The sequence below is a fragment of the Microcebus murinus genome, chromosome 2 (genome assembly GCF_040939455.1).
Source record: "Microcebus murinus isolate Inina chromosome 2, M.murinus_Inina_mat1.0, whole genome shotgun sequence".
NCBI classification, from domain to species: Eukaryota; Metazoa; Chordata; class Mammalia; order Primates; family Cheirogaleidae; genus Microcebus; species Microcebus murinus.
The window spans coordinates 125,219,773-125,247,296 of NC_134105.1; the positions used below are offsets into that span (position 1 = coordinate 125,219,773).

Here is a 27,524-nt window from a genome sequence, read left to right on the forward strand (position 1 = left end):
GTTTTGTTTTTTAAATTGATCTCCTTTGCCTTGAAACCCGAGACTGCCCTGGATATGAAGAGGAAAACTTTTGATGTAGTGGGAACACTCCCTCCCTGAGCACTAACGAGGGTGAGCCGTCCCTCTCTCCTCCCGTCTTCAGTCCAACCAAGAATGAAAAGCAGGGTCAGGAGAAAGATGGACAGACCACAACAGGTAAAAGATCCATCTTAAGATGTTTTGGACGTGCTAAGAAGTGCCCGTGTCCTTCCATCTCAACTTGCCATGTTTTCTCACACACCTTCTGAACCGCTGGTGTCAGGACTCAGGCTTCTGAGGCGCAGCAAGGAAGCCGCTCGCGGCTCTGCCACAGCACCAGAAGGCGGCTTCCGGGCAGGTCTGGGGTGCAGGCGCCGCGGCCCCTCTCCCGCGCGACCCTCCGCGGGCGTGAGGCGCCCTCACAAGCGGGACGTCCCGGTGCCCCTGGATTCCCGGGGACCCGTGCAGGCGGATGTGGGAAATCAGACGCGCCGCTCGGGGGCCGTGGGGCCTCCACCTCGAGGACGGCGACACGCGCCGGCCACGGCCTCGCTCTCGCGGGACTCTCCGCGCGGGGCCCGCCTGCAGCCGCGAAGCCCGCACACCGCCCCGAGCCTGGGCGCCGCCTCCTGCGTCTGCGCGTCCGGCCGAAGGCTGCGGGCCGGGGGGTCTCTGGAAGGCGCCGGCCGCGCCGCGCCCCTCCCTCGGCGCCCGCGGGCCAGCCTCTCCGGCGGGGCTCCCGGCGCGGCCGCGCCAATCAGGCCGCTCGGCGCCTGGAGGGCGATGCGGCTCCGCGCCCGGGCGGCAGAGGGCCCCGCGTGCGCCGCCCGGCACGCGCAGACAGCCGCAGACGGGGCGGCTCGGCGCGGTGCCCGAAGGTCCTCCGCGCCCGGCGGCGGCGGCGGGGCGGGGCCGGCGGCCGAGGACGGCGCTCGGCGCGCGGGTGTGCCTCCACGGAGCGCTTCCGAGGGCGCCGCGACACCAGGTAAGCGCGCCCGGCCGCCTCCGCCCGCCGGCCTGGGTCCGCGCCCGCGCCCGGCTCTCCCGGGCCGCTGCAGGCACCTCTCGCTCCGAGGGGCGCGGCGGCGCGGGGCACATCTCTGGCCTCCGCGCCGGGCTCGGGTGGCGGCGCCCTCAGGGGGCCCGGCCCGCCAGGCCCCCTCCCCCGGCAGGCGACAGCCGCTCTCCTCGCTTGTCCCCAGCCGCGGCGCCCGCGCCCACCCGGGTTCCCGGCGACCGCCCGAGCGGGCGACGCTGCGCCTGGGGCTCGCCAGGGCCGGCCGGGCGGGCGCCGCCGTCGGTCTGGGCGCCGGGCTCGCGCCGGCCGCTCCGGGCAGTCTTGCGACCTGGCTCCGCTATCGGCGACGGTCCTGAAGTCCCATAAAACAGCGAGGGCAGGCGCTTTCGCGGGCGCGGCGGGCGCCGGGGCGGCAGGGCCTGCGGGTCCGGGGCGGGGCGGGAGACGGACTTTCCTCCCGGCCGCGGTCCGCGCGCTCCCGAGCCCCGAGCCCGCGCCAGCGCCCTGCCCGGGAGGGCCCTGCGCCGCCGGCCCGAGCCCGTCAGCCCAGCCGCGGGCGCTTCGCGGGCGCAGGCTGTCGGGCGAGGCCGGTCAGGCCGGGCGCAGCGGGGGCGCCGCGTTCGCGAGGCGGCTGGAAGGGCAGCTTCCTTGGTCCTCAGGGCTCGGCGGGTGGCTGGAGGGCAGGCTGGGGGTCTGTCCCTCTGCCAGCGCCCTCGGGCTCCACACGCCACGGGTGTTCTGTCACCCTAGGGTTCCTCCTCTCTGGGCGGAATTGCGGGGCCCTGGAAGTTTCTCTCTGTCGATCCCGCCGGGCGGCGGGGCGGGGCTGCGCGCGGAGGCCGAGCCGTCTCCATTCCGCCGGACGGCCGCCCCGGCCCCGCGCCCACCTCGCGACCGGCGGGCGGTGGGGCTCTCACGGGCGGGCCGGCCGGGCGGGGCGCCGTGTGCCTGGCAGGGTTGCGGCCTGGGCCGGTCTCCGCGCCCGCTACGCCCCAGCGCCCCGCCGGACCCAGCTCGGCCCGCAGGCTCAGCCGCCCGACACTCACTGGGGCTTGAGGCCGAGAGGCAGCCTGCGTTCCGTGCGAATACAGCGCTGGGATGTGGCAGCCGTCCGCGTCCTGCCCTTTCTTCCGACGGCACGGGGACAGCAGAGGCGCCCCCTGAAAGCGGTCACAGCTTCTCAGCTTCTGGGGCGGTTCCAGCTGCTGAGCCCAAGAGGATGTGGACCAGCGTGTAGACACGGGGCATGCTGGCACCCAGACTGAAATGTGGGTCTGGGCTTCAGCCGGGGTGCTGGGCAGATCGCACGGCCCCTCCTCGCAGTTCCCCACACGGGCGAGGAGCGCGGCCGTCATTTCTGTCCTCCTGGCGTATGAAATGAGGACCGTCTCTGAATGGAACAGCGACTGAAGTCATTTGAGGCGGTGTCAGGAGGGTCACACGTGTAGGCAGAAACCCTAGTAGTGGACATCACTAGCATTCCTGCCAGAGCTAGAGACCTCATCAGAAATAGTGTTCTGGAAAGGCAAGGCAAGATGGACTGGTGCTGATAAGAGCAAGTCCTTCATATTTGCCCAAGAATCTGTTTCTTCTGTGGCTTGTCCATCTGTAATTGGGAGTGATCACTGCTTGGTCCGGGGAGTGCCTCAGTCTGAGTATGAACATCATCTGGCAACAGGGGAGCCTGGCACAGCGACAGTCCAGCTCTCACCCAGAGTCCAGGGTGGGATTTTAGTGATCTGAAAACTCTGGGGAAAGGCAGAGGTGGATTAGAGGAGGAACTGGGAATCTTCTGGTGGCCATTTAACAAAAAAGCCATTTGACTCTGGCTGCGCTATGTCAGGGTTTGTTAATTGTGAAAAATGCACCGAGGCTTAGAATCTAGCCTGGTGATTATTAATACTAATGAAAGTTGCTACCATTTATTAAGTACCTTTTATGTGCTAGACACAAGACCTTGCAAAATCAGTATTATCCCCAATTTTCATGTGAGGAGACTGAGTTTGGGGAGGCTAAATAATTTGCTAAGACCATAGAGCTAGCAAGTGGCAGAGCAGTGCTTGGAGCCCAGGTCTCTCTGGTTCCAAAGTCCCTGATCCTTCCTTAGTGCCACTCTCTTCCCACGTAGAACAGATGCACACAAAAGCTGAAAATCCGGAACTATCATGATTAAAGGCTGTTATTTGTAGACTCGAGATGTTTGTGACCTCACTAGACTTCAAGAATGTGCTGGTCTGGTAAAACTAGATGCTCTTCATTCCCTCTAGGACTCAGGGGCTTAATTCATACACAAAGGATTGATTTATTTAACATGTAAAGTGCAAACTACAGTAACATACTTATTTCCCTTTCACTTAGCAAACATCAAAAAGATTGATAAACTGTTGTTTAGGTTCTAGAAGAACAAGCACTTTCATATATTGTTTGTGGGAGAGTAAATTGGTACTTCTTTGAAGGGTGTTTTGAAAACACCTGTCAAAATTAGAAATGCCCATGCCATCTAACTCAGTGATTTTTAGGAATTTAACTTACTGTTATACTTGCATACAGGCACAAAGACGTGTGCATCATAGCATTGTTTGAACCATTAAAGAACAACCTACATGCTTATCAAAAGGGGACTTGTTAAATATCTCATGGTACTTCCAGATAGTCAAATGCTGTCCTATTCATTCATAGAAAAAGAATTAGGAAATTTACTATATAATAGATGTGGAATGATTTCCAACATATATGGCTAAGTGTAAAAAACAACATTCATAGAGTGTTTATAATATGCTACTGTTTGTGTTATAAAAGAGGAAGGAGGAAAATTGCGAGATGTTTACTTGTATTTGCGCAACTATAGACACAAAACCTAATAATGTCTTTTGCCTCCAGGAAACATGGCCTGTAAAACCTTTTGAATTTTGAACCATGGAAATACATTAACTATTTAAAAATCCTCTTTCTCTGCCCTGTGCCTGACGTGTTCCCTCAAATGCTGCTTTGGCTTAACTGTGGGGTGACACACCCCATGCCCTTCAGGTTACTTGAGAAGTTCCCTTTGGATTAAAAGTTAAAGGACTGTGAGACCACAAAGTGCCCATAGTATCTGGGCCATCCAGAATTCCTTTGAAATATGCCGAGTTGTACTTGCAAAGGTGTCTTTGGACAGCAGGCTCTCTGAGCTGGGTAGGCAAGATATGATCATCCAGCCTTGAAAACAACATGCAGAAATAGAAACCATGCCTCTTTTTATTGCCCTAATGTTCCCCCGTACAGGATAAAGTGTCAGCAACTAGATAACACTGAGTAAGGGAGGAAGAGGACACTGTGATTGGACATTAGAGAGGGCAAAAGAAAAGGAGGAGGTCTATTTCTGGTGTTGTATTTGGACCTTAAAAAGGAGAAGAGAGATACATTTGAAAGAAAGGTTTGAAAATTATTCTGGGGTCTAGGGCTGTATTGCCTGAGAGGAGGAAGGAAGGTTGTTGATGCAGTTACCACTATTGATGCTGATGCCTGCACTGTCTCATTTAATCTCTTGAATTTGAATGTGTGTGAGAGCCCAGGCTCTTTGCCATCAAGTAACATGTCTGTCTGCTCTTCCCTCACTGATGTTTCCATTCTCTACACAGTAAGCTGCAACACAGGCACAGGAGTGTCATATGGGGGCTTACAGACCCAGTCTGGGTTATAACAGCATGTGCTGAGTATTACATGCTTTGATAGATGAGTTGCTATCTTTGCAGTATATATAGAAATTTGTACAAGGCATGGTTCAGAGACAAAGCAGTCAGTTCTGGGTTTGGATTTCCATTTATCTTATTTCTATCTCTGTGTGCATTAGGGCTGGGGCTGAGTAGACTGCGTATGTGATTTCCCCAGGGAAGGGAGGAGGAGGAGGAGGAGGAGGAGGAGGGGCTGTCAGTGCTTTGGTATAGAAGGCTGTGAAGATGGGCTCGTGAGGCCTTGTGTCTGCACCCAAGGAGAAGGGTCAGCAATGGTGCCCCTGAGCCCCAGATCTGTGCTGGGAGTCTGTCTTCTGTTTAGAAGAAACAGCCTGAGAGCCTCTTTCTTTGCAAACTTCCTCCCACGCAGCTCGTTGGCCAGGGTTCACCTCTGACTCCCATTCTACTTCAAAAAGAAAAAGCTTGAATTTTTCCCCAAATAAATTCTGGAACACTTAAGGCAGTTGATTTTTTTTTTTTTTTTTTTTTTTTAACATGATGCTGTTGCTTACAGGGCTGCGAGCAAGAAGCTGGGCTGGGCTGTCAACTAAGGCTGCCAGAACCCAGGTAGGAGGGGCAAAGTCAGATAGCCCCACTATTTAAAAACAAAGAACGAAAAAAAAAGTCACCTTATGACCAGAAAAAAAAAAAAATTTACATAGCATACTAGTAGCAGGATGACCAGTTTAACCAAATTGAATTCAGAAAATGTCTATTATGCAAGGCACTGAGGAGGCAGAAAGATGAGCACGGCGCGGGCCCCAGGCTCAGGCTGCCCGCAGGCTGTGTCAGGGAGAGGACATTCACCTCACTGACAGGACTGTGCAGACTGAAGAAGCAAACACTGTTGAGGTACAGGTGGCATGCCATTAGATGCAGAGTGACTGCAGCGAATGCAACACTGGCCCAAGTAATTCTGAGAGATCACTAAGTTCTTCTTAAGAGGAGGTGATTTTTGGACTGGGCCTTGAAAATAAAATATGATTTTGATAGACAAGCCCAGGAGAAGGGGCAGACCTCAGAACAACTTGGACAAAGGCACAGGGTTACCATAGAATTGGGAGTGTTCAAAGAAACATTAGTATTAGTAATTCATTATTTACACAACTTCAGCCACAGACATGATACATGGCATTTTTAAGTACTTATAGAATGACACTGCTCATATTCCCATAAAGTATTAATAGTTAATTACTATAGCTTTGTGTATGCATGGTAAAATCAACAGGGATTGATGATGGGTTAGAATTAGACATAGAAGTGAATCCCACAAGACCTGTAAAACTATAATAAGCTTATATCAGATTTATTTTGCCTTTTAAAATGATGGCTGGTATTTTAGATATGTGACATCAACATTTCTGTTGTAGAAAGCTACTGGGTCTCTATGGCTTTTTCCGTGGGGAGGCAGCAGAGTGTGGGAGTAAGAGCACTAGTGCTGAGGGTTCACCTTCTGCTGCACCATTTTATTCATTTGTTTACTCATTCAATCCTGCATTCAGCACACGCGGTCTGTTTGCCTGGCATAAGTGCTGGGCTGACTTTGGAGAGAGAAAAGGAAAAGCCGTGGTCCCTGTACCCTCCAGGGGCTCATAGTACTTGCAAGAGATCACAAGAGGAGGTGGCAAATGCCATAATAAAAGCAGGGACAATGGGCTGTGGGAAAACATAGTATGTGCTCAGTAAATACCAGTTGCTAAAATGAATGAACATGATAAACAGTATCAGATACCACCAAAAGAACAAATCAGAGGACTAAAACTATTTCTCTGGATTTGGCCAATGGGTCTCAAAAATTTGTTAATGTCATGAAACCCTTGGAAATCATGGTGTTATTTGGAGAGTACCATTAAATATTAAAATGAATGGGGCCGGGCGGTGGCTCACGCCTGTAATCCTAGCTCTCTGGGAGGCCAAGGTGGGCGGATTGCTCAAGGTCAGGAGTTCAAAACCAGCCTGAGCAAGAGCGAGACCCCGTCTCTACTATAAATAGAAAGAAACTAATTGGCCAACTGATATATATATAAAAAATTAGCCGGGCATGGTGGCGCATGCCTGTAGTCCCAGCTACTCGGGAGGCTGAGACAGAAGGATCGCTCGAGCCCAGGAGTTTGAGGTTGCTGTGAGCTAGGCTGACGCCACGGCACTCACTCTAGCCTGGGCAACAAAGCGAGACTCTGTCTCAAAAAATAAAAATAAAAAAATAAAATAAAAAATAAAAAAAAATAAAATGAATGGAAATATATTTTTGACCTATTAAAATTAGGGGGTATCTTACACTAGATTCTACCATAGACATGGAGTACCAGGTGCCAAGTGTTAAGAAAACTTTATGTGACAAAAGCTTTAAATTGGAAATATCCTTTCAGCTTATTTATTTTTCTGTGAATAGGGGAAAGACTACCAAGATTCTATTTTAGCACAGGAAACCCTCAGTCCCACTGGTAGAACACCAGAGCTCCATAGAAACACAGTTTGGGCAGTTCAACGGTGGTTGATGACTTTAGCAAGGACAATATCAGTGGAGTAATGAGGCCAGGAGCTAGCTAGGGCTGGAGTTGAAAAGTGAGGATTGCATTTTCCAGATGTCAGCAAGTATTTATTGAATGTCACTGGGGATAGTTACAGTGTTGGGGCTGGGGAGGAAAGATAGTCAAAATTCTAGCCCTCCAGAAGGTTGAGGTCATTCAGGGTAAACACATTTGTCCCAAAACAAATATAAAGAAACACTGTGCCAAAAGCTATGAAGGTGGAGGTATATGGGATTATAAGAGTGTTTAAAGTCTGGGGACATTCAGGGAGGAGCTGGGAAATCATCCTCAGGAAGTGAGGATTGAGCTGAAACCTGAAGGAGCTGAGAAGGTGAGGGGAGTTTGGGAGCTGGAAGAGGATGTTCATGGAATGTGAAAAGACCATGGGTAGGAGGAATATGGCATTCTGAGATGCTAAAGGCCAGTGGAGCTGGGGTTCAGAGAGAGAGAGAGAGAGGGAGACTCCTACAAGGTGAGCAGAAGTGGCAGAAAGGGGTTAGAATATTAGCCACATTAAGGATTCTGATGTTTTTTCCACAGCAATGGGTAGTCACTGAAGTACTTAGGAGAGTGACAGATTTTCTGTTTCAAAAAGATCACTCTGGCTATATAGTTGGACATTGTATTTGAGGTCGTCAAGAAAAGATCAGGGAAAGTTATTGGGAAACTTTTGAAGTAGTCTAGGCAAAGGGTGACAGGTGTTTAGGCTGGGGAGCTGCAGTGGAGATGGAGAGAAATAGATTAGAGAGGGTCCAGAGGGTAAAATGGAGAGGAAGGTATGGTTTAGGTGAGTTGAGGGAAGGGTGATGAGGACGAGCACTAGGCTTCCAGCTTTGTGCCAGTGGATAGCAGTGCCATTCCCTGAGACAGGAAATAGTCTTAGAGGACTAGGCTTCAGGGCAGACGTCATAAGTGAATCTCAGCCAGGGTGTACTCACAGAGACTTTGAACCATCTACATGGATGGGTTAAGAGGACAGGTGGATATACAGACAGGAGTTTGGAGAAGAGGTTTGGGCAGGAGATATGCCTCTGTGAGTCAGCTACATCTAGAGGGTAACTGAAACCATGGCATGGAGGAGACTGCTAGGGAGAGAGGGCAGGCTTAGAGAGAAAGCCTGGAATTAAACCTCAAGTAGAGGAGGGTGGTCCTGAGAAGGAGACAGAGAAGGATGAACCAGAAAGAGAAGAGAAAGACCAAGAGGTGGAAATGTCATAAAAGCCAAGAGTAGAGTGTTTCTTGAAGAAGAGAAGAGAAAGCAGGAACAACCTAAATGTTCATTAAGAGATGAATGGATTAAAAATGTGATATACATACAACAGAATATTACTCAGCCTTAAAAAAGAAGGAAGTCCTGCCATGTGTGATGTGGATGAAGCTTGAGGATGTTATGCTAAGTAAAATAAGCCACACATGGAAGGACAAATACTGCATGATTCCACTTATCTGAGGTATCTAACATGGTTAAACTCACAGAAGCAGAGAACGAAATGGTGATTGCCCAGGGCTAGGCACGGGGCAGCTGAGAGTCAACAGGTGTAGCATTTCAGTTATGCGAGAAGAGTAAGTTCTAGGGATCTGCTGTGCAGCACTGTGCTTGGGAAGATGGGTGGACAGCATCACACTGCAGGTGACGGACTAGTCCTCAGAGGAAGAGGGACCACTCTCCTGGGGTAACTGGAGAAAGATAAGATAAGGGCAGGTGTAGGTAGGTTTGTGTGTGGTAGGGAGGGTACGAGGGTGAAGAGAAGGAAGTTGGAAGGAAGATAGAGGGGGAGGCAGGATAGAGGAAGTGGTTCATTTTACAATGGGTGTGATGAGGACTAAGAGAAAGGATTCAGTAAAGAAAGAAAGGGTGGCAGGCCGCGGTGGCTCACACCTGTAATCCTAGCACTCTGAGAGGCCAGGGCAGGAGGATCGCTCAAGGTCAGCAGTTCAAGACCAGCCTCAGCAAGAGCGAACCCCCATCTCTACTAAAAAAATAGAAATTAACCAAGCAGCTAAAAATGGGGGAAAAAAACTAGCGGGGCGTGGTGGCACACGTCTGTAGTCATAGCTACTCGGGAGGCTGAGGCAGGAGAATCACTTGAGCCCAGGAGTTTGCGGTTACTGTGAGCTAGGCTGATGCCACGGCACTCTAGCCCGGGCAACAGAGTGAGACTCTGTCTCCAAAAAAAAAGGAAAGAAAGGATGAGGAAACTAGAAAAAGATGATAATATCGGAACACCTATTAGCTTTGTGACATTGAACCTATTTTCTTACCCGTTAACAGGAATAACAATGACACCTACCCCACAGAGTTGTGGCTGACAGGCACATAGAAAGTGATCAATAAATGTGGGCTGTTATTTTAACTTTTGTCCTTACTGTCAGTGATTTGCACAATGCGGAAAACATGATTGGTTTTAATATAAAGTATTCACCAGTTCTCCCAGGTAGCTAGTCCTTCAGAAGTCTCTCCATCTACCACCTGCCTCACTTCCCATCTCTGAGGTGCCAACTTGTCCTTTTCTAAGCACCTGGAAGCCTTTCTACTACTTAGTGCTGAGGGATTTGTACATGGTGCTTAGCCAGGGCATATACTATTAGGGGGTTTAATCATATGAGCAGGGCACCGGGCCAGGGTGAAGAGAAAAGAGGTTTGGTTAATTCAAGAGCCCAACCTCCTCTGACCTCGCCTGTATGCAGAGAATTTTGGCACTCGTTCCCCCATTCTTTTCATGATGTCTGTGGAAGCCAACTTTGAGCCAGGCCTGCACTTGGGGCTGAGACGCAGGTGAATAGAAATGATTCTTTCCCTCATGATATTAATGCGATAAGATCAAAGTTGTATGATTATATCACAAAGTGAGAAAGAGCCTCTGGCTGTGCCCAGACTAGGCAGGGGAGGTAATATTTGAGCTGGGACATGAGATGAACATCTTCTCAGACAAGCAGGAAAATGGCCTTTCCAGGCAGAGGGAGGTCCAAGAGGCTCAAGAGATGGCAAGTGGAACTGGGAACTGCATGTAATCCAGTAATGTCAGAACATGAAACATCAGGTTGCAGTGAGAGGCTGGGTGGCAGCCTGCTGGGCAAAGGACCTTGACTTGCCCCTGCAGATGCGTATGCTTGAGCAGAGGCATAACACCTGGTTTGCACGTTAGGAAGGTCACTGTAGCAGTCAGTGGAGGAACAGTCGGGTAGAAGAGTAGGGGAGGATGTGGTTGGAGGATGGGGTTATAGCCAAGATTTGCTGTGATTTGAGGCAGAAGGATTGGTCAGATGAGCGTGATGGTAGTCCAGGTGAGGGTTGACCATAAACAGTTCCAGTGATATGGGTCCAAGATAAGACCACAGTAATGGGTGAGTGAAATGAAAGGAAAAGTCACTGGCATTAAGGAGATCAAGGAAATTTGAGGCTAGAGTGTTACAGAGGTCGTTTGTATATGTGTTGAAGCTTTTTAGGATGACAGTAGAATTTTTTGAATAGGGGAAACAACTGCCAAAGTTCTCAGTGAGTGAAGAAGAGTCAGTGATGGGATGGGGGAGTACAGTGAAGAATAATCAAATAGCATGAGCCTCAAACGAATAAGGATTTTTGCAAGATAATGGAAATAGAACACTCTAGATTCTAATTCAAGAAAACAGAACAGATTCATGAAAGATTTGAACTGTGGCTTCTTATTTCCACAGTGAAACCACAAAACACGCAGGGCATGTTTCCAAGATGCCGAGCCACTGAGCATTGCTTGAGGACCACATACAACCTTACAGATGTGAGTGTCTATGGATTCAAAATCTCTGAACTTAGCTGAGCCCTCACAGTGAATCCACAATCCATGATGATGTCCATGATGGAGTCCCTTCCCCAACCCTTCATTTCCCACCTCTTTGCTGAGGTCTTGCAGACACTGAATATATCCTGTCACTATGGCAAAGGAATTAGATGAATAGCAGCCTTTCTCTCAGGGTGCTGATAGTTTGATACTAGCCTTCTCTTAGTGGATGGGTCTCACTGCTGCCTCATTTCACTTTTGGGCATCTGCTCCATGCCTAGTGCTCTGCTGAGCACCTTGGAAGATTCAACAAAATACTAGACATGATCCATGTGCTCAAATGTCTCACAGTCTAATTAAAAAAGCCAAGCTGGTACATCTGGAACAGTAAGAGGCAGCAAATGCCTTGTGTAGTTTAAGGGTTAGGGCTGGGTACCAGTGGTCAGGAAGGGAGGTATGTTTATTGTAACTCTCTAGTCAAGAGTTAATGAGCCAAATGGAGACAATGGTAATAGAGAATAATAGAGTAATAGGTAATAGAGAAGGGACAAACTCCAGAAACACTTAAGAGACTGTATGGCTGGAACGTGGTCACTGATTTGATGTGAGGGGAGAGAGGGAAGGAGGAGCCTGCGATGACTCAGTTACTGAGCATGGGTACTGGGTGAATGGTGGTGCCAGAAATTAAAGAAGAGAAATATAGGAGGAAAAGCACTTGGGAGAAAGAGCAGGTAAAATGATGAGGTCTTTTTTAGACCATTTGAATTGGAGATTCCTGTGGGATATCCAAGAATACAGTGTTCAGGAGTCCCTTGGCAGTACAAGTCTAAAACTCAAGGAAGGTTCAACCGAGAGATCTAGCTCTGGGACTCACCTATAAACGGGTGAGTGCCTAAAGCACATGTAGTAGGGCAAAGACAAAAAAGTGGGAAAGACTCATGTTTAAGAGGGGAATGGTAGAGTCAGCAGTCAGAGAAGGAACAGGCATAAGTGGAACCAGGAGAGGTGGTGTCATGAATGGTTGAAGAAGAGAAAAGTTAGGTGATAACAAGTTTCAAACAGGAGTGTCTAACCAGCAGTAGAGTGTTTAGGAGGTGCAGTATAGGGATCACTGAAGACCTTTGTCAGAGAAGTTTCAGAGTAGAGGGTAGGAGTTGGAAGGCAGATTTCAGTAAGTTCAGAATGAACATGTTGGAAGGAAGCAGAGACAGCAAGTATAAACAAACATTAGGGACGTTTTGCTGAGTGGGGCAGAGAAAAGCAGCAACAGCTGTATGGTGGTGGTGAAGGTGTGTAGACAGCGAGTGCAGACTTTTTATCCCTAGTAGCTTTGTTGGGAAGGAAAAGAGAGAGAGTTGGGATAGTAGTTATGGGGAGATGTGAGGAGAAACAATGAGTTGTTTTTTAAGAGTGGAAGAAACTTGGTCATGTCCATGGGCTGAAGGGATGGAGTCCAGAGGGGAAGGTACAGGCAGAGAGTACACAGAGGAACGTGGGCTGAAAGGAGGAGGCGGAAGTAGACGACCAAGAGGGGGAGCCTTTCAGCCTTTAGACATGGAGTGAAGACAATGAAGGTTGGGTTAATGCTGAATAAGATTTTAGGCTAGGGTATGGATGGGGTAGGAAACTTAAGGAATTTGCCCCTGATGACATCAGTACTCCTCGTGATACAGACAAGGTTGTTTTCTGAGAATAAAGAGGATTGGTCAAGCAGGGCATGAAAAGAAGGGTACAGGTTTGAAACAGTCCCTATAGGGAATGAAGTATGGTTTAAAGGATTCAAGTTTTTGAGCCTCGGCAACTGAACAATGACAATTATGTTAACAGAAATGGGAGCTGTTGTTTGGGGGGAAATGATGAAGAAGTTTTTCAACCTGTTGAGTTCAGGACAGTGGCAAAAATATCCATGTGAACAAGTCCTACATGTGTTGAGAATAGCTTAAGGGTGTGCGGCTGCTAAAAGCCCACGTCCTCTCCAGACTCTGCCAACAGAGCTGCTCAGCCCAGCTTCCCCATACAGAGGAGGGGTCAGACCAATCAGATGCTCAGTGAGGTGCCGTGGCTAACAGACGTTGGTGCCATTGAATTCCTCATGCCTTGTTAGTTGGAAAGGCCATATAGGGAAAGGTAGACTGGACAAAAAGTCTTCTTGTAGCCTTTTTTTCCCCTTTTTGTCTCTGTCAGCAAAACCTTGCTCAAAGGACATGCTGTTTGCTCTGGAGAGAGAATGCTTATTTGGATTTCAGAGCTTTCCTCAGTCCGGACCATCTTCACAGCTGTTTCCCTACTGACAGACAAATGGTAACTCTTATCTTCTGGATCTTTCAGAATGTACTTGAAAATATTTTCTTTTAGAGTCTAAATTAAGATATTTTACTACAGTATTTGAGGAAAAAATGCTGCAGTTTCTCAGAAACAGGCCTTAATGGTTTAGGAACCTGAGGCCTTGGGGCCACATGGGACCTTCTGGATCCTTGAGTTTGGCCTTTTGACTGAATCCAAATTTTACAGAACAAATCCTACACAGAACAAAGGGAGTTGAAGGGCCACACTTGGATCTGGAGGGCCATGTGTGGCCTTGAGGCCACAGATTCCCCACCTCTGGTTTAGGAGAAAAAACAACAGAAAGAAAAAAATGAATGTTCCACCCTTTCTCTCTGCCTCATTTTTATATGTGCTAATGCTTCTAGCACATTCCATACCTTCTCTTAGCAGGTAAGTCTGATAGATGTGAAGGGCATGGAGCTTCTCTGTCCATACACACACTAGAAATAGGCCCCTTCGAGCCCCTTTCCTTCCTCCAACTCACTAGCTGCTTCATTCGTGTTCCTGGCCTTGTTTATCCATCTGTCCATCCAGAACTGACTTTTAGCAGCTGGTAGAGCCGTGCAGCTGTTAGAATTTTTACATACTCTCCTACCAGATGGCAAATGGGTACTTCTGGAGTTCCTTGACTCCTCCTCCCCTGGGCTGCCTCAGCCCCTCCCTCAGGACCCCAGACTTCCCACAGTCCAGCCACCAAAGGGGCAGCTCCTGGTCCAGAGAGGCCTCTTTTCCCCAGCTTCAGCGCTACAGGCAGCATTTCTGACTGGTCCTGACATGCCCTGCCAGATGTTAAACAGTTTTAATGACACCCCCGCATCCATCTATCTGTTTTCCCTCCAGCTACATATCAAGCACTTACATCTCTCTAGCACGACACTGGTGAACAAGATAGGCAAGGTCCCCTACCTTTGTGGAACTTACAGACCACAGGGGGTTTCTCAATCTTGTCACTATTGACATTTGGGGTCAATAACTGTTGTGGGTTGCTGTCCTGTGTATTATAGGATGTCCAGCAGCATCCCTGGCCTCTTTGCCTACATGCCAGTAGTACACCCACATTGTGACAGCCAAAACTATGTTCAGATATTGCCCTTTGGGGCAATATTGCTCCCTTGGGAGCAAAATCACCCCCCTAAATAAGAGGGTAGAAAGTATTATCATATAAATGGCCACAAAAATAAAAATACAATTACACAGTATAAAGATGATCTGGAGAAAACACGCAGGCTACTGTGACAGAGAAGGAAAGGAGACTTTAGGTTCGATTATGAAGCAAGGCCTCATGGATGAATTGACACTTAGCAGAGACCTGAGGCGTGAGAAGGAGTCAGTCACCTGAGGAATGGGGGACTGAACATTTCTGGCAAGAGAAGAAAGGGCTTTGGTTGTTTGAAGAACAGAAAGAGGGCTAATTGGCCAGAGTATGGGGACTAAAAGGAGAAGGGGTGTTAGATGAGCCTGGGGAGATAGGCTAGATTATTCAGGGCTTTATAAGCCATGCTGCTGTAAGACTAATCCTAATGTTTGTACAATGTTTTAAGTAGGGAAGTGATGGGTGCAGATTAATATTTTAAGATCATCTGTGTGCTGAGTAGCAATCACCTGGGAAATGATTACAGTGGTCCAGGCAAGAGACTGAGGGTACCCTGGAGCACAGCAGTTGAGATGAGAGATGTGGATGGATCTGGAATTTGCCTTGCTTGTTCCTAATGCCTCATGTATTTCAATCATACTCAAGAGTTGGAAGTACTAGTTCTGGGACCTCTTTTACTTTATTTAGTAGCATTTATTGAGTGCCCATGGTATGCCCAATGTATAAGACACTGATTTTGAGGCAGCTCAAAATCTAGTAGAGAGACAGACACAAAATGGTAACAGAGTATAGAGGTGCCACGACTCTATAAGCATGACGTGTTGAAATCTGTGGCAGGGAAGTTTAATCTGGCCTAGGGGAAGGGGAACAGTTGGAAAACTGGAGAAGGTGACACCTAAACTGATTTTTAAAATTCAGTCAACCAAGTGAAGTGCAGGCAAATGGGCACGCCAGGTCTGCACAGCCCAGCAAAGAGCCAGAGGACACCACGGCACGGCAGGACAGAAACCAGAGCCCAGAGCAGGGACAGGTGACAGAGGTGGCTGGAGGAGTTGGAAGGGCCAGATCGTGACACGAGTGCCACCTTTGGGTCTCAAGGAGCAACTGACAGCGTGGTAAAGGCAGGAGCAGATGGCATGGGGTCTGCAGCGCCCCTTCTAGTCTCCCCGGTGCATCCCCTCTTGCAACGGGGCACTTTCTAAAGTCTACAACTGCTTCAGCCTCTCAGTGTCCCTCTCTTCTCTGTGTCCCACAAGCCCCCACAGTCTGGTTCCAGCCCTAGCACACCACGTGGCGGGTACTTGTACAAACCCGCCACTCCCTTCCATGCAACATGCCAACATTCATGCTGCTCCCTAAATTGTAAAATGAGAAAACACAAGATTGTTCGTACAATTAAGATAATTAATATTCACTGAAATGCTTAATAATAGGGAATTTCTTTAGTAAACAGCCACCTTAAAATAATGTAGAAACATATTTTACCTGAAAAGATAGTCGTGAATATTATTAATTATAAAACAGCAGGAACACAGTATAATCCCAGCGAGTGTATGGGTGTGCTGTGTGAATGGGGGTATAACAAAATGTTAACCATGCTTATCTCCAAGTGGACAGAATTATAGAGAATTTTAATTTTATCTTTGACTCATGTAATTTTAAAATTTTCTAAAATGCAATTATTACTTTTATGCAACAAACAAGCAACAAACAAAGCTGCCCTAGGGATCTGGTCGGCAATGTGCACAAAAGCGATTGATCTCTGGCTGGCTGTTGCGGCTGCACGTTGTAGACACGCGGTATTTTTCTCCAGGAGGACTGCGAGCGAGACTAATTCGTTAAGTGCTTTCAGTCCCGAAGATGACAGGAGCCAGGAAAGCATAAAGTCTTGTTACTACGACAGCTGGTAGCCTTGATGTCTGTGTGCTTATTTATTAACTGGACTTTATGTATTTATCCTCCCAGAAGGTCCAGGAGCTTCACAGCAGACTTTGGTACAGATCACATTCTCAAAATAGTACAGCCCATCTGTCAGAGCAAAGGCAGCGCTGGCTCACCAGAGGATTAAAACTCCAAGAGCACTATCCTAGGAGGCAAAATGAGCTCAAAAGAGCATATTGACTGGGGTGGGTCAGGTCACTGTCTTTGCACTAACAATTATTGACGCCTTTTTTGTGCAGCCGTTGAGTATAGTGCCATACACACTCTCCCCTTCCCTTCACGGTGGGTCTGTGAGGAATTTTTTCCATTTTAGAGCTGTTAACACCGAGACTTAGAATCGATGACTAGTAAATAACAGAGCTTGGGTTTTAACACAGCTGTTTCTGCACCAGACACCACAACCCACCTCTCCATTTCCCTACTTGATGCATGCTGCTTAAAGTCAGGGGATTTTTAAGCTTGGAAAAAGTCCTATTGGTTTTGGCAGGAAGTAGGTGCCAAAAGCTCTTGTTGAATGGATGGATGAATAAAGGAACAAAGGAAAGAATGGTTGTAAAAGGTCACACAATCATATCAAGGCAGGGAGAGAGAATTACACTAGAAACCCATCTCACAGCTGCCACAAATGAGAGTGTAACAAGAATTCGATAGTTCTTTCTGTTTCCCACCCGAGACTTACAAGTATATGCCTGTAATGGGAGCAAACATCAGGAGGGCTGTTTTTCTAGGGCTGGTGAGAGTTGGGGTCAGGGGAGTGTGTGAGTCGGGAAGGCCTGTCACAGGAGAAGTGTTAGCCTGCTTGTGTTCCCATGTACAAAGCTCAGTGTCTGCTGTTCTTGTTGGTCACCAAGGTCCTACCATGTCCTAGTAGTTTGCCTGTATCATTTGTGGTCTAGGGACACAGAGGGGGAGGCCCTGATGGCACAGATTTTTGGACCATTTGTGAAAGAAATGCTTTATTTTCTTTTCCAGGTTGTATCAAATGAAGAGCTGTTTTTCTCCATGTGTGTGCTGTTGATTTAGGAATGCTCAAGACTGGTTATTGGGTCAGCGAGTAGAAGTTGAGGGAAGCCTCAGTTCAGTTCTCTTATCTCCTTAGTCATCTTCTTTGCTGCACATAGAAGAGGCTCTCATGCCCCTTCCTCCAGCTCTACATTAGTTAGCCAGTGACAGGAATGAAGGCCACTATGTTTAGACCACTGTGGGGGTTAGAAGATAAAGACATGATGGTCCTTGTCTTCCAGGAGTTCTCAGTGTAGAAGAGGAACCATAATTTTCCCTCTACCCTGCAGAGTTCTTAGCTGGGACCTCCTGTAACAAAAGTCTTCAGTTTGTTTTTCTCTTGTTAATCTGACATGAGAGATAACCAGGGGAAAATGAAATAAATCTCAAAGAGGTGGCTTAGAATTCAGGCTTAAACACCATCTCCAACTAAAGACAGAAGAGAAAAGGGTGTGGGGAGAGGCCAGTTATGGGGAGGTGACCAGGAAAAGTCCAAGGTTAAGGTTTGTTGTGCAGTTCTAAGTTGGAGCCTTCGCCATTGATTTCTTGTGAGTTAGTCATGCTTCTCTTCCTGGTACAAAAAGGGAAACACCCTTACAAATAGAGATTTCCTTTATAGATGTAAATTTCCCTTACAAAAAGGTAACTTCTACTCTGTTTACAGAGCTTCTCCTGTACCTGCTGTTTCTCAAAATAATCATTATGCCAAAGAGGCATATTTTGGCATGGCATATTCTGATCTCTATAGTCATATTTTGGGGTGGCATATTCTGGTCTCCTACAACAGCTTCCTTGGAAAGAAAATTTGTCCTGACTTTAGGATTACAGAGCAATGCCATCGAATATTTGTGGAAAAACATGTAAGCAAAGAGGCTGACTGTAAAACACTGGACTGGTTAGTTTCTTCTTCTGAAAAATGAGGGCAGTTGGGATGGACTCTACTTTTTCCTACTCTCTTTCTGATGTAAGAATTTATAATTCTTTAATCACAAGTCTAACAAGGTTGATCAGGAAAGACTTGAAGGAGGTGACTTCTGAGAAAGGGCACAGGACATTTTGAAGAATTGTATCTCAGCTTGAGAGGAGCACATAGTTTCTGGGGGTAGATCATAGCAAATCCCATTTTACAGATATGGAAACTGAGGGCTTCACTCCACCCCTAGAATGGCAGAGAAATCCTAATGCTTCTGCTTGTGCAATGGCTGTAAGACAACTGCCTTCCTTTGGCTGAGGAGAGGTACTTTCCAGGAGGACTCAGTCAGGAGTGTGTGTTAAGGAATGAAACTGGAGTCTGCTCACCCAGTGCAATAAAGCCAGAGATTGAAGCAGAGAATTGGAGGAGGAGGAGGAGACATTTTATTGCATGGTACCATGCAAGGAGAATGAGCTAATGCTTAAGACCCTAAGTCCCCAATGACTTACAAGCAAGGGTTTTTAAAGGCAGGGGTACATTTCGGGAAAGCAGAAGTTGCAAGCAAAATTGTGAATCAATACATGGAGGTTGTACATTGGCCTGGCCCAAAAAGGCAGGATATCCTAAAGCAGGGGCCTCTGGGTCGTGGTATTCCAAGATTCTTAAGATGGTTGTGATTCTGTCCAGGTCCCTCAGGGAGAAATTTAGAACAAAAAAATGGCAGTTCAAAAATGGGAGTTCAATCTCTCAGTGCCCCCTTGTCTGTATTTTCTATCCCGTGGGGGTTTCTGAAAACAACTCAGGAATATATGTGAAGATGCCATGTTTTAGTTTCTGCGGGGAACGAGAGCGCCCACAACTCTGGCTGGGTTGGAGGGCCATGGTTGCTGCTCTCTTCCTGCTCACAAGGTTGCCTGCTCACTTTTCAAGGCTAGCCAGGTGCCCAGAACTTCCCTGGAAGGGACTCAAGATTTTCTTTTATTTCCACACTTGGAGGGCCTCACAGACCCCATAGAGGGGTCCCTGCTCCAGCTCATGGGGAGGAGTCCAGATCTCTCCCCTCAGCCCTCTGTCAGACTTTGTCCCGGGGCTTCCTTGCCAGCCCCATCCAATTCGGATTGGGGAACTACTTTTAAAGATAATTTCTAAAAGATCACACGCATACGTGTGCACACATGCACACACACACACTGAGTGAGCTCTTTGTATTTTATCTGGAAAATCATAATGACTCTTGGACTACATAGAAAGCTGAGATAATCAAATAATCTTTCCAGGGCTCAAACGAAACGAGAGTCACAGAACCGCTGGCAGCACTGCAGAGACAGGCAGGTGGAGACTGCGGTGGGGCGGGATGTGCGGCGGGGACACCAGTGAGTGTTTTCATCTGCCCTCTCCCCTCAGGACACGGCGCACCCCCAGTTTATCTCCTAACCTCTGGGCAGAGGATGGGAAGACAGTGAGGCAGGATCAGAGTATACCCATTTCCAGGAGTGGAGACGCTGAGCCATCAGTAGAGAATGGGGACAGATGTTGGGGTTCCTCAAATGGAAGCAGGTTGCTGGGACTCTCCTTCTGGGCTCTAACAGTTCAAATTCTGTGACCTCAAGGAATTCCTACTAAGTACAGTTTTCTTTCCCGCTGTATCTCTTCTGTTACCCTTCTGGGGGAGGCAAGGTATTGGTAGAGTAACCAGCTTGCCCAGGACTTTCCTGGTTTTCGCACTCAAAGCCTCGCATCCAGGAAATCCCCTCAGTCCTTGGCAAACCAGATGGTTGGTCACCCTAGAGATATGTCACTGCTTCAGAGAAACTCCGGTGTTGGGGAGAGTGTTTCCCCAGTCCTCTCTGGTGGTGGTCTCACCTGGTAGCATGGGCTCAGGGCACATGGCTAGGGTGCAAATCCCAGCTCAGGCATACATCCATGTGACCTGGGGCAAGTCACTTGACCTCTCTGTGCCTCAGTTTCCTCATCTATGAAATGGGGATACTGACAATCTGTACCTCAAGAGGTTGCTGTGTGAACTTGATAAATGCATACATGAAAAGCACTTTTATTTAAAGTAGTGCCTGTTTTACAGGACGGGCTCAATAAATGTTAGCTATGATTGTTATTTTGTCAGCATCTGCCTGTCAGTGAATTACAAAGGCCGTAGAATCTCAGAATTTATGAATGCCTCCTTAGATTTCATCTCAGTGCCCCCAAACTTAAATGTACTCCACACATTGTAGCAACCCCCTTCTGTGTTGGGCCCCCTTTCTTCCTTGACCTACCACAGTGGCTGCCACTCCGCTCCACCTGGTGGTGGCAGCGGCGGGGTCTCAGTGCAGTGTGTCTCAGACGGAGCATGCAACACGTCACCTGGGCATCTTGTTAAATGCGGGTCCTGATTCAGCAAGCCTGGGATGGGGCCCAAGACTCTACATTTCGAATAAGCTCTCAGGGGGTGCTGCTGGTCAGGGGACCACTCTCTTGAGCTCAAGGTCACACTGTGTGTCAGCCTGTGGGAGTCTGAGCAAAAGCCTGTGATATTCATATGGTTAATGGAGAAAAAGCTGTAAAATAATTCAAAGAGGTTTATTCTGAGCCAATATGAGTGACTGTGGCCCAGAGAAAACACAAACACAAGAAACCTTGAGTAAGTGGTCAGATTACAGTTTGGTTTTATATATTTCAGGGAGTTACAGACAAAGACATAGTCAGTACATAGAAGGTATGTATTGCTTTGGCCAGAAAGGCAGGATATCTTGAAGCAGGGGGGTTAAAGTCATAAATGGATTTAGAGATTCTTTAATTTGTAACTGGTTAAAGGAGTAAGACTCTGTCTAAAACTTGGACTCAGTAGAGAGGAATGCCTAATTTAGGGGCTCTGTTATCTGTCATGTGATACCATGCCAGCAAAAAAAAAAAAAAAAAAAGACCTGTTTAACTGGATTTTATGGGTTGTAAAGTGTGACTTAACCCTTGTCTGGTATGGCCTTAGGTTCTGTTTATAATTTGGTATCTTATTGTCACAAAGAGTCTGTCTTGTCAGTATCATGATCTCTATGTTAATTTTAATGCTGGTAAGTGGTTGTGTCTCTCAATGAAAAATAAGCCAAACTCTGTACCATGGCCCGAAGCCACACCCAAGACACCTTGAGCAAGTAGACTTGTGTGGCTGGGTTAGTTTGGTTTTATACATTTCAGGGAGACAGGGGTTACACATAAAATCATAAATCAATACATGGAAGGTGCACAGTGGTTTGGCCTGAAAAGGGGGTGGGGTGGGGGTCACAGGTTATAGGTGGTTTTAAAGACTCTTTGATTTGTACTTGGTTAAAGACATGAAGCTTTGACTAAAGGCTTGGAAAATTTTAAGATCAGAGACAAGCCACCAGCCAGATACCCAGACTCAAGTAATTTGTTATGTAAATTGAGGACCTGCAGGTTTGTCTTGCATAGCCTTAGGTCTGTTAATGAGTTAGAAAGGATGTCTCTAAGAAGGGACAGGGGCATAATAAGGCATGTCTGACCTCCCTTCTACATGGCCAGCAACTCTGTTTTAGGGCATTTCTGGGGTCCCCTTGACCAAGAGGGGGTCCATTCAGTCAGCTGGGGGGCCTTAAGAGGTTTTCCTTTTCGTTCACACATCTAAACTCCAAAAGAGGGGGTTTAACGAGGAGTGTCGTACCTCCCTTCCTGGCAGGGAACTCAGTTTTTCAGGATTCTCTGAGATCTCCTTGGCCAAGAGGGGTCTGTTCCCTTGGTTGCAGGGCTTAGGGTTTTATTTTCATTTTACAACACCCAGCTGAAGACCCTGAAATGCAGAGAATCAGTGCGGGGCGGCGGGCACTGCGCAGGCGCACTCGAGCGCTCGGGCACAGCCGCTGGGGCGAGGGAGACGCCGGGCGCTGACTGGCCGGGCTTGAGGTCTGTGGCGAGGAGTGTTGCAGGTAGTTAATAATATTGGTTAAAGAACTGAGCGGTGGGAATTTTTTTTGTTTATCTTAAATATCAGAACTAGTTCAAGACTGTTGCTTAAATCACTGAAACCATAGCTCTCACCGGCACTGGGGTTTTGGCCTGCCCTCAGACGCTCCAAGTCCGGCAGCCGTGCTCGCGGACCTCCGGCCTCACCGAGGTGCTCCTGTGAGCGCTGCTGCCGCTTTGCTCTCTCCTTTGCAAAGTTTCTCTCTTTCCCTCCTTGTTTTGTCCCCAAAGTGTCCCTCAGGCCTGTGCTTCCATACCACCCTCTCCTTCCTCATTCAGGACCTTGTGCCATCCCTGCCCCCTTTTTTCTTGTATCTTCGGTCTGTCGTTTTGTAGCTGTGCTCCTTCCTTCAGGCCACACCTGCCTTGGCTTCTGCTCCAAATGGCCTCTCTAGCGGACAGCTGCGAGGTCACGGTCTCCTGCCCAAGCGTCTCCTCTTATTTTGCATTCCAACTTTGTTGAATATTAAACTGCTCCCCTATAAAAAGCAGCTCCTCCGGACTTGTCTTTCTGTCAGCAGTCCTGTCATTCTCTGGTCCCCAGGCTCAAAAACCCATGGCCACCTCAGGCACTTTCCTTTCTTCTGCTCATAGCTGGCCAGCCTGCAGGTCCTGTCACTCTGCTGTCCTTGAGGCTGTCTCATCCATCTCCTTTGAGTTCCTTCTACCCTACCCTTAGTTTAGGTCTTACTGCACTGGTAGACATCATCTGATCACCTTCCTCCTCCTCCAGATCATCTTTTCCAGTCTTTATGACTCCAGACCATTGTCCACTCTGCTGCCAAGAGTGTCTGTCTAAAGAAGTGGTTCTTAAAGTAGACCAGCAGCTTCATCACCTGGGAACTTGCTATAAATACTCATTCTTAGGCCCCACTTCAAACCTGCTGATTCAGAAACTCTTTGGGCAGGGCCCAGCAATCTGTGTTGGATAATTTGGTCACATATTAAAGTTTGAGAGCCACTCTCCTAAAACATAGCTCTGAGCAAGTTTCTCTTCTGCTTAAAAACCTAAAACATTTGTTTTAGTTAAGATAAAGTTCAGTTAGCTGTAACAAGATAGAAATCTACTTTTCTTTCACTTAAAGGAAGTCTGGCAATGAACAGTGCAGAACTAATATAACAGCTCCATGATGTCATTAGGATCCCAAGCTCCTAGCTTTGTCTTTCAATTCTTAGAACAAGGCTCTCTATCATCAAGGCTACCTCACGGCTCAAGAAGGCTGCTAGATTCTAGCCATCACATCCTAATACCGGCCAGGAGAAAAAGCAGAAGAGCCAAAAGGAGGGACTCTTCCATCTGAGTCAGCTCCCTGTAAGCAGCCTTCCCAAGAGACCCAAATAACACTTCTACTTAAATCCTGATTGTGTCAGAATTTGGTCACAAGGCCACACTAGATACAGGGAAGCTGGGAAATATAATTCTTTCTTCTGGATGGCAATATGCCCAACAAAAAATTGAGGTTCTTTCAAAAGGTTATGTACAGTACTACATGACTCAATTTATATAACTCTCTTGACATGGCAAAATTATAGAAATGGGTAATAGATTGATGGTTGTCAGGGAGTGGGGAGGGAGGGAGGTGACCGTGGTTATCAGGTAGCACCAGGGATCTTCATGCTGGATCTGGTTGATATCTTGATTGTGGTGGTGGTCACAAATCTACATGTGGTGAAATTGCACAGAGCTAAATATACCCATACACACATGCATGTGTTCATGTGAAACTGGTGAAATTGAACTGTCATTGGATTGCATCACTGCCAATTTCCTGGTGTGGATTTTTTTACACTATAGTTTTACAAGATATTTCCATTGGGGGAAACCGGGTAAAGGGTATATGGGTCTGTCTGTATTATTTCTTACAATTGCATATAAATCTGTAGTTATCTCAAGATAAAACATTGAAGAAACAAAACCAAGGTTCCATTACTAATGAGTAAAGGGAGAAGTTATAAGCAGCTAGCGGTCTCTGCCATGGCCTAACCCGTCCGTGACGGTAAGCAGTCCACGCTTTTTAACATAATCAAGGCCTTCATGATCTAGCATTAAGGTAGCTCCCAAGCAGCCCATGCATTGCCAGGTCAGCATCATCTGCATTAAAGCATAGACCTCTGGAGAGCAGCCCCAAGGCATGGCCAGTGTTTGTGGGTGTCTCTTCACCCACATGGCCCTGAAGAGAGCCAGCGAAGCCTGTTCTCCTGCCCTCCAGAAGCCTCCATTCTGAGAAAGCACCAGTGTTCTCAGGTGCGGTGCCCACCTAGCAGGGAATGAAAATGGCCTCTGTCTAATGGAAAGGGCAGTGAGCAAAGAGGGACTTTTAGACCCATATGTTGCTTGAGTGACTATAATGAGAGCAGGAGTTACCAAAGCATATTTTAAAATGACTTTTAAAAAATTCTGTCCTGTCATCTTTCTGCATGTCTGGAGCTTTATTGCTGAAGGCCTTATCTGGCACCAGCTGCTCTCTCATCCTGGGCAGCTTTGCTGAACTTGACTGCACCCCACGGGAAAGGAAACTGCCTGTCAGAAGCTTCTGCTGAGCCAGAATCTTTCCCAGAGCCTTTTCCCCAGCAGCTTCTGAGACTCTCAGGTGCCCCAGAGGGAGGTGCTGAGGGAGCTATACCATGGAAGGGGACACCTAGGTGGCAGAAGGACTCTGGAGAGAAAGAGAGGCAGGGGGCAGAGGGACAGGCATCTGGAGGATGCAAGTACAGACCTGGGAGAGTGAGGAAGAGAGACGCAATCAGTTGGGGCGAGCATGAAGGGGCCTGGACAGAACATCAGTGCCCAGGAAGCAGAGCACTCTGCCCAGAGTGCTGTTGGGTGGAGCCTGTGCCTTGAGCAGGGCGAGCACATTGCAGGGCAGCTGAGGGACACTGCTGGTGGCCAGGCCGCATGGAGCGAGAGAGGCTCCTGGGCTATGGGTCAGGCCCTCCCAGTCCTGAGCCCATGGACTCCCAGAGGGCAGGGGTCATCCAGGGATGGACTTCAGGGGTTCCATGAATCCCCTGATCTTGTAGGCAGAATTCTGTGAGTATGTGCTTTTTTCTTTAGGAAGAGTGTCCATGGATTTCATCACATTCTAAAGAGGCATCCTTAGGCCCCCAAAAGCTGAAAATGACACCAGGGATACCAAGAAAGGGAGCTTGGGGGAGGAGTGGTGAGGGAGGGCTAGTTAAAGGGCCTAGTAGAGCAGAGAAGTAGCTACAGCGGAAAGGCTTTTGAGAAAGTCCTAGCTCTGGCTTGTGGGCTGCGTGGGTACGGGCAACACTGGTCCCCTGGTTCCCTATGGGGTTAGATGTCCCGACCTGCTCTCAGTCCAGGTAGGAGTCTTGGCCAGGACAGCCCTGGAGGAACCCTTCTCCATGCCAGCTCCTACTGATCTAATCTTTTATCTTCACTTAGTGAATCCTTCAAGCTAGGGGACCTTCCCTGAGCCTCCAGACCAGTTTGTCCCACAGAAAGCACCCCACAGGTCCCCTGTCAAAGCCCAGCACCCTGTGATTGTGACCAGCGTCTCTGTTCCCTCTTCAGGGGAGCCCTGCCTGTCGCGTCCACAGCTGTCCCCCAGCTGCAGCCTGGCACAGTGCCTGGCGTGTGACAGACACTCAGCATTCAGTGAATACCAGGGGATGGATGGGTGAAAAACTAGAAGACATTGTCTTATGGGTGTAGACCAGATACCCAGGGACTACTTTGAGGACCATCAGCAAAAGGGCTGGGACTGATCTTTAATCTATCAGGAATGAACAGGGCAAAGATGAGGCTGAGCTTGTGAAGTACTTCCATTGAGGGGAGGCCAAATTCCACCAAACACCCTCTAGGGTCCTTGGCAGGAAAGATTTGTTCTCATTAATCCTTTGCTAGAAATTGGACAAAAATAGCAGACAATGATGAATGAATTGATCATATGGGGTGGGGGTGGGGGAATTCAGGAATTAGTTACACTTATGTGTGGCCTAGTCAACCAGTTGGCCTTTCATGGCGCTCAGTACAATGTGAAGCTGCTTTTTAAATATGTCACGATGTATTGACAGTAATGACTTCACCCCTCAGCCTCCCCTTTAAGAGAATGCTTAGGAGAAATTTCTCTCAAGGCTTAGTGGAAAGAAAAACTGAGCTCCTCCTAAATGGTTATTTGTTTTAATGGACTGTATTTCTCTTTTTGCTTTCATTGCTAGGAAGCTCAGAGTTACCTTTGCAGCTCGTGTCCAGCAGCTCTGTATACCAACTTTATTACTGGCTATGTGTTGCTATACTACCCTCCCTGCTGTCCGTTTAATTTTTATCTTCCTGAATGGAGGATACAGATGATCCTCAACTTATGTTGGGTGGGTTTATTGGGATGTAATGCATTTAATGCCCTGATAAACCCATCGTAAAGTTGAAAAATGAGAAGTTGAAGCATCATAAGTCAGGGAGTATTTGTATTTCTGAAGCACCTATAATCCTATTTAGGTTGAGGTAAGATATAAAGAATTATTTTCTCATCTGTGAGTGTAGATGTCTTCCTGCCATTAACTCTGAGGCATAGAACCCAGAGATGGTCCAGGTAAGATCCTAAGGAGAGCCAGAACATCCCTCCTTGCACCCCACTAGCCCAAACTCCAAGAAAGAGACACCATCCTAGGATGGATCAGGTGGAAGCAGGTGAGCCCAAGGCCGCCTACAGCCATTATCAGCTTCAGTTCAACCAACCCCAAGCACCTACTTGTGCACTTTATGCAATAAAAACACTTTATGGAATAAAAGGCAAAATAAGGATGATCGTAGGCCACTAGGGATTCTAGGGGACAAAGCGGCATGTGCATACATGTGCAGCTGGTGCATAGGAATGGAGTGAAGCATCACATGCCCCAGGAGCAGAAGGGAGGAAGAGGTTTCTCTGACCGTGGGTTCTGAAAAAAATAAAGGTTTGATCTGGATGTTCTGACAAGTGGTGGTAGGAAGGCGAGTAGCATTCCAGGCAAGAGAAACCACTTGAGCAAAGGCTTATAGACAGAGTGAGGAAAGGTACATGGATCCACGTAGCTGGACACACAGGCCACAGATGCAAAGGCCTGCAGGGGTGTGCAGCGAACATGTGTGTATAGGGTGTGGGGAAGTGTAAGGAAGTAGGTGCCAAGGAGTCTGTGGTAGGTCCACAGATAACCCAACCCACCTTGTAGTGGTGTCCTTTCCAACACTGTGGGGCGTCACCAGCCAGCTGGACAGACACGAGCTTGATGCAGGCCCCGTG

The 27,524-nt window shown here is 48.0% G+C and overlaps 1 protein-coding gene across 2 annotated transcripts in view; it reads left to right on the plus strand.

Moving 5' to 3' along the window:
• The first annotated feature begins 200 nt into the window (after positions 1 to 200).
• FAM163B (family with sequence similarity 163 member B) overlaps positions 201 to 27,524 on the plus strand; it is an 83,256-nt gene continuing 55,932 nt past the window's right edge. For both annotated transcript variants that reach the window (XM_012772564.2, XM_076000421.1), the window contains exon 1: positions 201 to 1,003. Coding sequence is in view for 1 of the 2 variants with exons in the window: in XM_076000421.1 (XP_075856536.1) it covers positions 265 to 1,003 (739 nt within the window). In the remaining variant the exon portion in view is untranslated. The remainder of the gene's footprint in view (positions 1,004 to 27,524) is intronic.